At 37.2% G+C, this 11827-nt stretch overlaps 1 protein-coding gene across 1 annotated transcript in view; it reads right to left on the bottom strand.

Moving 5' to 3' along the window:
• Positions 1 to 7601: 7601 nt before the first annotated feature.
• The window catches only part of LOC140142595 (uncharacterized), a 28144-nt gene continuing 23918 nt past the window's right edge, over positions 7602 to 11827 (bottom strand). Inside the window, exon 2 of the mRNA XM_072164591.1 lies at positions 7602 to 9195. Coding sequence (XP_072020692.1) covers positions 8105 to 9193 — 1089 coding nt within the window. The 5' untranslated portion in view covers positions 9194 to 9195 and the 3' untranslated portion in view covers positions 7602 to 8104. The remainder of the gene's footprint in view (positions 9196 to 11827) is intronic.

Below are 11827 nucleotides of genomic sequence, written 5' to 3'. Positions count from 1 at the left end.
CTAGAGGATGATTTAAGCACTTCCCAGCAAGTCTTGCGGTTAGCATAGCTGTGGGGGTGAACATGACACCACTGCCCGCCCACTGCATACACACGTACACGTGCATGGTTAAATTTGAATTTGGACAGATATATTTACAATAAAAAACACCTTCAAAAAGTTGGCCGATTTCACATTTTATGTTATCTTATCTACAGAAGGTGTGATTTATCTTTCGTGCATACATCACTTTACATCTGAAATCGACCAAGTAATAATGACACACGGACAATTCTTAAACAACATCTTTTGCACAGAGTTCAATGGGATTTGAAAAATATAGTGGCAGTTGAAACTCAGAGGATGATTTTTAAAAGCACTTCCCAGCAAGTCTTGCGGTTAGCACAGCTGTGTGAGTGAACATGACACCACTGCCCGCCCACTGCATACACATGTGCATGGTTAAATTTGAATTTGGACAGATATATTTACAATAAAAACACCTTCAAAAGTTGGTCGATTTCACATTTTATGTTATCTACAGAAGGTGTGAATTATCCTTCATGCATACATCACTTTAGATCTGAAATCGACCAAGTAATAATGACACACGGGCAATTCTAAAACAACAACAGCAGAGTAAAATCTTTCCCCTTTCTCAACACCGGGTAATTTTACTCAATTCATGTGATGTTTGGTTTATAATGTGATTTTTGGTTTACATTGTGATATTTTGGTTTAAAATGTGATTTTTGATAAAAAAATTAGTTTTTGGTCTAAAATGTGCTTTTTGATCAATAATTTGATTTTTTTGTTGGTCAAAAATCAAAAATGTGACTTTTGGTCAAAATTAATGTGATTTTTGGGTTGGAAGGTGTTTTTGGTCAAAATGTGATTTTTTTTGGTATGTATGATTTGTTTTCCTTTTCTAAAACATCTTGTTTTAAAATTGGGAAACAAATGATAATGACGTAGATATTCATTTGTTTTATACACATTACCCACCTAAAAAAAATGCGGACAGTCCTATATTGCATAATATGTATTTCGATTGAACATCTGCATTTTGTACCATTCAAAGAACAGTAGTTTTAGCTAGTAGTAACTATACAGTTAATATTGATGAGAATTTCAATAATATGATATTGGAATTAAATTCATAGTCCCTCTTTAAAAATAAAATGTTATCAATTTCAGACAATTGAGGTTCGATTTAAGGGTACTACACCCTGGCCAATTTTGTGCCTATTTTTGCATTTTTCTCAAAAATTATAGCGTATTGGTGAAAAGTAAGACATGTATATTATAGGGGCAAGGATTACAACTACTGCACTGAAAATTCAGCAACTCAAGCCAAGTAGTTATTGATTTATTGATCAAATATTGGGTTTCCCTCATTTTTGACTGTAACTCCACAACTGTTGTCTGTGCTGAAATAAAATTTCCAGTGCAGTAGTTGTAGTCCTTGCCCCTGTAATATACATATCTTACTTGTCACCAATGCGCTATAATTTTGGAGAAAAATGCAAAATAGGCACAAATTGGCCAGGTGTAGTACCCCTTAAGGAAAGTTAAAAATGAGAAAGAATCCTCACTTTGCAGTTTTTATGTTTCTTATTATTTTGTGATGATAAAAGTAAGGATATTTTAACACTTTAGAAATTTCTCGTTTGTTATGTTTCTTATTACTTTGTGAGGAAAAGTAAGGAATTTTTGTATTACTTTGGAAATTTTTCACTTGTTATCATCATGTTTTGTGATGACAACAGTGAGAATTATTTTCATCATTTCGCCAACTTCTCATTTGTTATGTTTAACGTTTCTTATTATTTTGTGAGGAAAAAGTGAGGATTTTTTATCACTTTGGAATGTTTTCATTTGTTATATTTCTTATTATTTTGTGATGAAAAAGTTGTTCATTACGACGCCAATTTTTCATTCATTTTTAAAAATTATTTTGTGATGAGATACGTGAGGATTTCTATCACATTCGAAATATAATTAGATATGGCACGATTTGGGGGAGAAATTTTGGCACCTATTTTTTGGACATCATAATAATTCATCACTTTTTTCATCACTTTGAAAACAATATTACAAAATGCAATCAAACAATATCAAGGCATGGAATAATAATATTAAATTTCTCAATCCATGGGCTTAAAGCAACATTGTACATTATACAGAAAATTTAAAAAAATCCGAAGTAATTTCAAAATCTTTTTTCCATACAAAATAATGTGAAACGTAACAAATGAAAAATTTGCGAAGTGATGAAAAAATCCTCACTTTTGTCATCACAAAATGATAGAAAACATTAAAAATCAAAAATATAAAAGTAGTAAAAATCCTCACTTTTTTTCACCAGAAAAATATAAGAAACATAATAAATAAAAAATTTGCAAAGTTATGACAAAATTCTCACTTTTTTCCTCACAAAATATTAAAAGACATAAAAATTCAAAATGTGCAAAGTGATGAAAACTATCACTTTTCCTCACAAACTATAAATAAGAAACATAACAAATGAAAAAATTACAAAGTGATGAAAAATCCTCACTTTTGTCATCACAAAATAATAGAAAACATTAAAATCAAAAATATAAAAGTAGTAAAAATCCTCACTTTTTTTCACCAGAAAAATATAACAAACATAATAAATAAAAATTTGCAAAGTTATGACAAAATTCTCACTTTTTTCCTCACAAAATATTAAAAGACATAAAAATTCAAAATGTGCAAAGTGATGAAAAACTATCACTTTTCCTCACAAACTATAAATAAGAAACATAACAAATGAAAAAATTACAAAGTGATAAAAATCCTCACTTTTTTCCTCAAAAATATTAATAAGAAACATACCAAATGAAAATATTACAAAGTGATAAAAATTTCGGGTTGGTACAATTTGTGACCCTAACTTCTCATACCCGACTTTTCAACCTAAAAATTTCAGCCAATATGGTACATATTTTCTAATGATTTAAGCAAAATATTTTTTTAATTCTCAAAACCCAACTTAACTAAATAACAAAAACTGATGCTAAACTTAAAATGTGTATCCATTATTTAAATTCAATCAATCCCGGAAATTAAGCATGTTATTAAAACCCTAAGCCACGATGGGTAGATTTGTTTTTGATTACCCAGATCAGCTATAATGCGTATAATAAAGGCTACTGCATGGAGGTGAGGTTTATGACCAAGAAATGTAAATATTGACTTTCCCTCTGTGTGTGCCCTCTGTGTGTGTCATCACATGAACAATTACGTAATCGTATTGACTTTTGTTGAACCATGGTTGAACTTGTTAAAAGGTCAGTGAACTCATCATCACTCCTGCCAGAGACCATTTTCTCGGGGGGGTGCCCTGTGCAAGGCAACATGATTCAGCTTTGGCCCTTCAGATCTGTAACCTAACTTTTCCAAGCTGTCCCAAAAAATCTCTTTTCCCGTGAAAATTTGCTATCAATGCTAAAATGCGAAGGGGGATACAGGAGCCAGGGGCCAAAATTTCCACATCGCATCGTTCAACTAAAAACATTAATTACCAGGACAAATGCGCGCGAAAAAATTGCAATGAACAAAATAATCATGTGCCATAAAATCGTGCCAAAGCCCACCCCTATAGCCAAAGTCATCCTTAAAGAACTAATATCACTTTCAAAACATACTGAATCTTCAATTATTAGGGGGGGCTGAAAAATATGTAGGGGGGTTATAAAATTTTGGAGTTCTGAATATAGGGGATTCAAAAGTTTTGGGTGTATGAAGAGGGAGGTTAAAAAGTTTTTGTGCACTTAGAGGGGGGGGGGGGGGCTGTAAAAACTTTAGCAACATTAGTCAGTCCTGAAGCAAAAAATAAAGAATAGCCTGCAATATTTTCGTAAATGTTCCAGTATTAAAAACCAAAACAAAAGTTCATTCCAGATAAGGGTATTTATTTGATACAGTTAACATAATTTAACTACGTCCACGCCTAAACGCAAAACCTGCTATTTTTGAACTACGTCTGCGCCGACTGCGCCGACATAAAAACCAAGACCTACGGTCCAAACACTGCATGTAGCAGCAAAACACTCAAACACTTCTGGTATCAAACACCCGGATCAAACACAAAACAACATACCGTCCCAATTCAACTTCAACGGGGACAAATCCCCCTCCAACACTGCGTCCATGCCCCATTTATAAAATCACCCATTTTAATTACGACCACACCCAAAGCCCAAACATGCTAAATTTCGACTACGTCTGCGCCGACATTAAACCAGGACCTATACTTTGTCCAATTTACATGTACCAACAACAAATTCAAACACTATCAAACACAAAACAACATCTTGTAGGCCTACTCCTTCAACGCCATTGTGGGACAAATCCCCCCGCAATACTGCGTCCACGCTCCATTTTAAAATCACCACTTTTAACTACGTCCACGCCCAAACGCAAAATCTGCCATTTTCAACTACGGCTGCGCCGACTGCGCCGACTTAAAAACCAAGACCTATGTCCAACATACTGTTCATGTACTGCCAGTCTGCCACCACATTCACACACAATTTAACATATTATACTAATTCAACATCATGGGCACAAATCCCCCAAACACTATGTCCCATTCATAAAATCACCAATTTTATCCACGTCCAAGCCCAAAGCCCAAACCTGTTAATTTTCCGCTACGTCTGCGCCGACTACGCCGACATAAAAACTAGACATAGAATTTGACCTAGTAGGCCTATACATGTACCAACAACTAATTCAAATACAATCACACAAAAAATACCACATCTTGAACTCCTTCAACGGTATAACGGGGACAAATCCCCCCGCAATACTACGTCCACGCCCCATTTTTAAAAACCTATCAATTTTCAACTACGTCTGCGCCGACTGCGCCTTGTTAAAAACCGACACCTAGGGCCTATAGGCCTACTCCCGAGTAGTACCAGCAAACATACTTCCTTTGTTTTATCTGCAACTTAAATAATGCATCTACGCTGCATTGATCAACCCGCCAATTTAAACTGCGTCCACGTCAAACGCCAACTCTGTCGGTTTTTCGACTACGTCTGCGCCAACTGCGCCCACAAAAAACCAAGACCTATACTTAGTCTCCAGAATAACACACTCACAACATTACCATACACAAATCATTAAAACAGAATACCCCACTCAAGCACAAAACACCCTATTCCAATACATACAAACATGTTACAACTTTATACAACTATACCCCCGAGAGGGGTATTCTGTAGTTACTCCTCTTTTTGTTACCCATCAGTGAGGTGATTTGTTTTATTCCCTCTCCAATATGGCGGCCAAGTGGTGTCACTTTTTTCGGTCGCCGCCCGCTATCTATGTATAGAGGTCAGTGACTACCTCTTTGATTAAATGGCCACACATGAGGTTTGATACATAGCGATTTATGAATCAAAACCTCATATGACATTTTAATCAGAAAAATAAAATAAATATAAATAAATAAAATAAAATAAATAAATTTCGAAATTTATATAGCGCTTTTTCCAGAGGATTCAAAGCGCTGTAATTTCGCTGCGTGTTAAAATCATCACAATCAGATCGCATCAACTAGGCTAGTTGCAGCCGAACCTGGCGCAAACCTATCCGCACTAAGATTGTAACATCCACCCATTTTCTGCAGCTCCCCAAATTCCATTGGGTGTCGGAAGTTTTTGATAACGAAACAACTAATCACCGATTTTGAAAGCAGGAGAAAACCGGAGATCCCAGAGAAAACCTGTGAGAGCGAGCATGGATCGGGATAAACCAAGTGCACATGAGTCCTTGGGCCGCGCCGGGGCTTGAACCCGGGACCTCAGTGGTGCAAAGCGAGGGAACTACCGCTGCGCTAACTCGCCCCTCCCAGAAGACAAGATGAGGCGGGTTTTCGTGAAATAGTCAGAAATCAGGTTTGCAAAATCGGATGCAAATATATAAACATAGTTAACATACATACAATTGGGCCTACTTCACGTAATGACAGAATAAACAACTATGAACATTATGCATCATTATCACACTTTCCTTTGATAGTTTATTACAAGTGTATTGAACATGTTGCATAATAAAAAGATAATTTGTCTCTTTTAATTATTTACAAAGCACAAAAGATGTAGAAATTATCAGCAATGAGAAACGTTAGCATATTAATATTAAGTAGGTTTATTTATACATGTAGTTTAAGTTCTCACCAGTACCAGATCACGTCGGTCTTTACATGCTCTGCTTGAAATCAGTTTGATATTCGGGATAAGGAAGAGGGTTTACTTTAGGATGTGATGTTTGGGTCCATTTAAAAGCCGTGTAAGCTCTGGTTACCATAGTAATTAAGCAAATCATATTGGCTAAATAAGGGAGCAAACGTTACTCAATAACTCAATAACATCACTCTTGAAGGCTACCAAAATTGGTCTGAAGAATTGCTGGCATTGGTATAATCACTGTAATGCATTGTTTACATTGGAAAGGGTCAAAGGTCATCCACCGGTCATCTGGGATCATTTGTCCGAATTGCCTTCAATGCTTATAAACAATTATTCAGAAGAGCCAGTGGTTTAATTGTACATTAGTAACACGTTTGCATTGCTATGAGATCGAAAGCAATCTGGAGGTCATTGAGTCAAATGTCATCCAGAGGTCATCAGGTCAAATCACCTCTTTGCTTACCATAAATGGTTAGAAATAACAATGTAATGGTTGAGGTCAAAGGGCATGCGCAGATCATCAAATTCAGAATCCATCACCTAATATTGAGCCACAACAGCTAATAGTTGTTCCACTGGGGCATCTGTGTTTCTTTTTTTTTTTTTAGCATGGTGGGTTCATTCAATAAAATTTCTCTTTGGTATGAATGCGTTCATGTCTTGCCAAATTACAAGACGCGTGGCAAGCCTTTGCAGTAGTATTGGCATCTACGAGATGTCTTTTGTATGGGTTAGTTCATGTCTGTTTAAGCCTCCTGATTGTGTCAAGCCTTTATTGCAATATTGACATTTATATGGCTTCTCTTTCGTATGAATTCGTTCATGTGATTTCAATTCACCTGACTGTGTGAAGCCTTTATTACAGTATTGGCAAATAAAGGGCTTCTCTTCTTTCTTGGTTTTTCAATTCACTAGACGTTGTGAAGCCTTTATCACAATATTGACATTTATATATAAACCGACTCTTTCGTATGATTTCATTCATGTGATTTCAAGTGACCAGACATTATAAAGTCTTTGTTACAGTATTGACAAATATAAGGCTTCTCTTTGGTATGGATTCGTTCATGTATTTTCAAGCTGCTGGAGTAACTAGACCATGTGAAGCCTTTATTACTGAATTTACATTTGTGTGGCTTCTCTTTCGTGTGAATTCGTTCATGTCTTTTGTGTTTTCAAGTTACATGAATGTGTGAAGCTTTTGTTGCATTATTGGCATTTATAAGTCGTATCTTTGGTATGGATTCGTTCACGAGTTCTCAGGTTACTTGACTGTGTGAAGCCTTCATTAGGATATGTATGGCTTCACTTTGCTTTGAATTTGTTCATGACTTTTCAAGTCACCTGACTGTACGAAGCCTTTATTACAGTATTTGCATTTATCAGTTTATGCATGGCTTCTCTTTCGTATGAATGCGTTCGTGTCTTTTCAAATGACCAGACGTTGTGAAGCCTTTATTACAGTATTTACATTTATAAGGCTTCTATTTGGTATGAATTCGCTCATGTTTTTTCAAGTTACCTATGTCTCCAAAACTTTTACTGCAGGATTGACAATTATAAGGTTTCTCTTTGGTATGGATTCGTATATGTCTTTTCAAGTCACCTGACTGTGTGAAGCCTTTATTACAGTATTTGCATTTATATGGCTTCTCTTTCGTATGAAAGCGTTCGTGTCTTTTCAAATGACCAGACGTTGCGAAGCCTTTATTACAGTATTCACATTTATAAGGCTTCTCTTTCGTATGAATTCGTTCATGTGATTTCAAATTACCTGCGACTACAAAACCTTTACTGCAGTATTGACATTTATAAGGTTCCTCTTTGGTATGGATTCGTTCATGTGTTTTCAAGTTACCAGACTGTGTGAAGCCTTTGTTGCAGTATTGACATATTTAAGGCTTCTCTTTTATGTGAGTTCGTTCATGGGTTTTCAAGTTAGCTGACTGTACAAAACCTTTACTGCAGTATTGACATTTGTATGGCATCTCTTTGGTATGGATTCGTTCATGTGTTTTCAAGTAACAAGACGTTGTGAAGCCTTTGTTGCAGTATTTGCATTTATGTGGCATATCTTTCGTATGAATTCGTTTGTGTCGTTTCAAGTGACTAGGCCATGTGAAGCCTTTGTTACAGTATTGACATTTATAAGGCTTTTCATTGGTATGGATTCGTTCGTGTGTTTTCAATTTACTTGACCGTGTGAAGCCTTTGTTGCAGTATTGACATTGAAATGACTTCTCTTTGGTATGTATTCGTTCGTGGGTTTTCAAGTGACTTATCTGTACAAAACCTTTATTACAGCATTGACATATATAAGGCTTCTCTTTCGTATGGATTCGTTCATGTTCTTTCAGGTGCCCAGAATTTGTGAAGCCTTTATTACAGTATTGGCAAATATAAGGCTTCTCTTTGGTATGTATTCGTTCGTGTGTTTTCAAGTTAGATGACACTGTGAATCCTTTATTACAATATTGACATTTATAAGGCTTCTCTTTCGTATGGATTCGTTCATGTTCTTTCAGGTGCCCAAACGTTGTGAAGCCTTTATTACAGTATTGGCAAATACAAAGCTTCTCTTTGGTATGGATTCGTTCATGTGTTTTCAAGGCAGAAGACGTTGTGAAGCCTTCATTACAATATTGACATGTGTAAAACTTCTCTTTTCTATGGATCCGTTTTTTCAAGCTCGTTGATTGCGCGAAGCTTCTATCATAGTCATTTCCACCCATGCATTGTTCATGAAGCGATGATGATTTCAAATAATCAACTTTCCTGCTATCATCGCCGACGTTTTTCTTTTTTCTTGGTATCGGTATCAGCTTCTTCTTATAGTCATACCAGTATGTACGAATCCACAGCTCGTGATGACGCAGATGACGCAGATACCCAGGATTATCATTAAAGAACCTTCGTCTGCAATATTTACACACGTGAGGCATCAGGTAGTCCCATTCTCGTGGTCTTCTCATTTTTGGAGGCATTCCTGAAACGAGTGATAAAGAGACACCTTAACAACTCTGAAAGACTGACCACTATCATAAGCAGGGGGGCAGGCGTAGCCGGCTTTTTTGGTCAGGGGGCAAAATAAAATTTCGGGGGCACAGACGAAAAAAATTACAGTTGCTTCATACATAGAGACTGTATCATGTATGTCTTCGAGCTTCCCAAAAAAGCTTTATTGGGACGATGTGCGCGCGTAGCGCACACAAATTTGGTAGGCTATTTTGCACTATTTTTGCCCATTATCAGGATGGAAAGGGCTTTATCTTCACAATGTGCGCGCTAAAATGTTGTATTTTACGCTATTTTGGCCCATGATCGGGCTGAATTTTGGTTAAAAAAAGGGACTCCTTGCCCCTTTTCTTTTCCTTTGCCCTCCTGAATTTCTCTTTCATTTTTGTCAGGGGGCACTCTTCCCCCAGCCCCCCCCCCTTCCCCGCTGGCTACGCTACTGGAAGGGGGCACTCTGAGAACAAGAGTAAATGGCGATCTAACAGATTGGTTCAAGACACTGGTAGGAGTGCGTCAAGGCTGCGTAATATCTCCACAACTATTTAACATCTTGCTAGAAATAGTAATGCAAATGTAAATGACAAATAAAACACCTTGCAGTGTTTAAAAAGTGTTACAGAAACCCTAAACACTTGGGTTTACAGTGTATTTAAAAACGTTTTTGTTTGTGTTTTATTACTTCTTTAACCTGGGTCACTCATTCAGTGTAGGCCTATAAATACCGTACAAGTAATCATATGTTCCTCCATGAGACACAGGGATCACAACAATAAAAAAACACCAAAATACATGAAAATTAAAAATTATGAATAGCTGGGCTATATTATTTAGAATATAATTTTTACTTGGGAAATGGAAAATGAAAATGGCAATCACCTCATACTGATTATTATGGCCATGGTGATTGAAATAAGCACTGTGTTGTATGAATGAGCCTTTTTGAAATATGGCGGGCACAAAAGGAGAGGTCGTACTTTGAAGTAAGTAATCTTTTGTATGCTTCCAGGCGGATGTGAGTTCATAAGGGCAATGTCGGGGATTATAGGTCACAATCGATGGGGAGAGATGAGGTCCGACCAGGTCCGACCGAGTCTCCTACACAGGTTACGCTCCCTGTGGAGGGGCGGAACCAAACTGGCTGATGTGGAGACTAAGCCAGTTTGCGTCGGTCTGATACTCGTCTATCCTCGTCTTTAACCATGCGCAGATCTGGCTGGTCAGGAAGATATTTAATATCCCGAATTTAGGGACCGTTCATTATTTCCACCGGGGGGGGCCGGGAGAATACATGGGGGTCAGATGTTTTTGTCAGGCAAAAGGGGGGTCAGATGGTTTTTAGTTATTGAAAGGGGGGGTCAGATGGTTTTGCATCTCCAAAATCCTGGAGCTTCCGGGGGCTTTGCCCCCTGGACCCCCATCTGGAACATTGCCCCTGGGCCCCTGACCATTAGATTTGCGCTTTGCATGTCGGCCGACACTTTGGTCCTAGTCCGGACTTAAGTCGGGCCTCACTTGTTCACCTGCCACGGTGTGAATTGACATAAATTTGCACCAAAAGTAAGTAATTGATTATAACATTTTGAAAAAAAATGGGTCATTGGGTAAAACATTCCAAAAAATGGAGAAAAATTCTAGATTTTGCTTCTAATTTGCCAAATGTACAATACAAATTTGCTAAAATAAGAGAATTTTGAACCATATTTCATAAATATACATGTAGGGGAGAGCGGGGAGTGTTCGCCCTAGGGGCAGGTTCGCCCACCCCTTGTTTCTCAGCACTACGGCTATCAGGGAATTTGGTGATGGCAAAATTAGGTGACATAGGTCATTATAAACTTCTCATATTAGTACCGCGACATATAGGGACGTGTTCATCGAACTGCAGCCAAAACAAAAAAATTACACCAAAACGTAATTTTTTCTTGCATTCATAATGTTGTATTATCATTGATACATAAATACAGATGGTTTTAATGGAAATCTGTATTGGGAACATATGGGATTTGTCAAAGATTTAATGCAGTTATAAACTCCTTATTCGATTTGTGTTTTGCATACCCTGAAGAAAATACAAAAATGTGCACAAGGGGCTTGTTCGCCCTTTTGAGGATGGGGCATGTTCGCCCTATATCTTCCCAGGCGGACTTACCCCAAACTGGAGGGCGGACCTGCCCCATCAGCGTATTATGCAAAATATTGATAATTAAACCATTAAACAAGGTAAAACTACTGAAAAACGTGTTTTTTAAAGTTATGAGGTGTCAGTATTACTCATACCACCGTTTATATCCTAATCCATTTCTCCCCGAAGTTGTAAACATGGTACGTTTAAGCTCAGTTTGGACCCCTACATTTTACCCTGACCCGACCCCTGCAACAAATTTAGTGACTCCCCAGAAGAGAATGAATGCCCTGTATACTCTTGCTAAATGTTTGCATTGAATATGTTATTGTTATGCAATGTTTAAACCTTTTTTGTGATTAGGGTGAACTTACCCCACCATATGGGCGAACCTGCCCCAATATGGGGCAAGTTCGCCACTTTGCAAAACTTTTTTGTTTGCTCTATCCTGTTGCTATTGTAAGTCCTATAGTTCTGGGAT

Source organism: Amphiura filiformis, chromosome 20, assembly GCF_039555335.1.
Source record: "Amphiura filiformis chromosome 20, Afil_fr2py, whole genome shotgun sequence".
NCBI lineage: Eukaryota > Metazoa > Echinodermata > Ophiuroidea > Amphilepidida > Amphiuridae > Amphiura > Amphiura filiformis.
The sequence above is the reverse complement of the archived record's forward strand: the minus strand, read 5'-3'. Positions and strand labels throughout refer to the sequence as shown.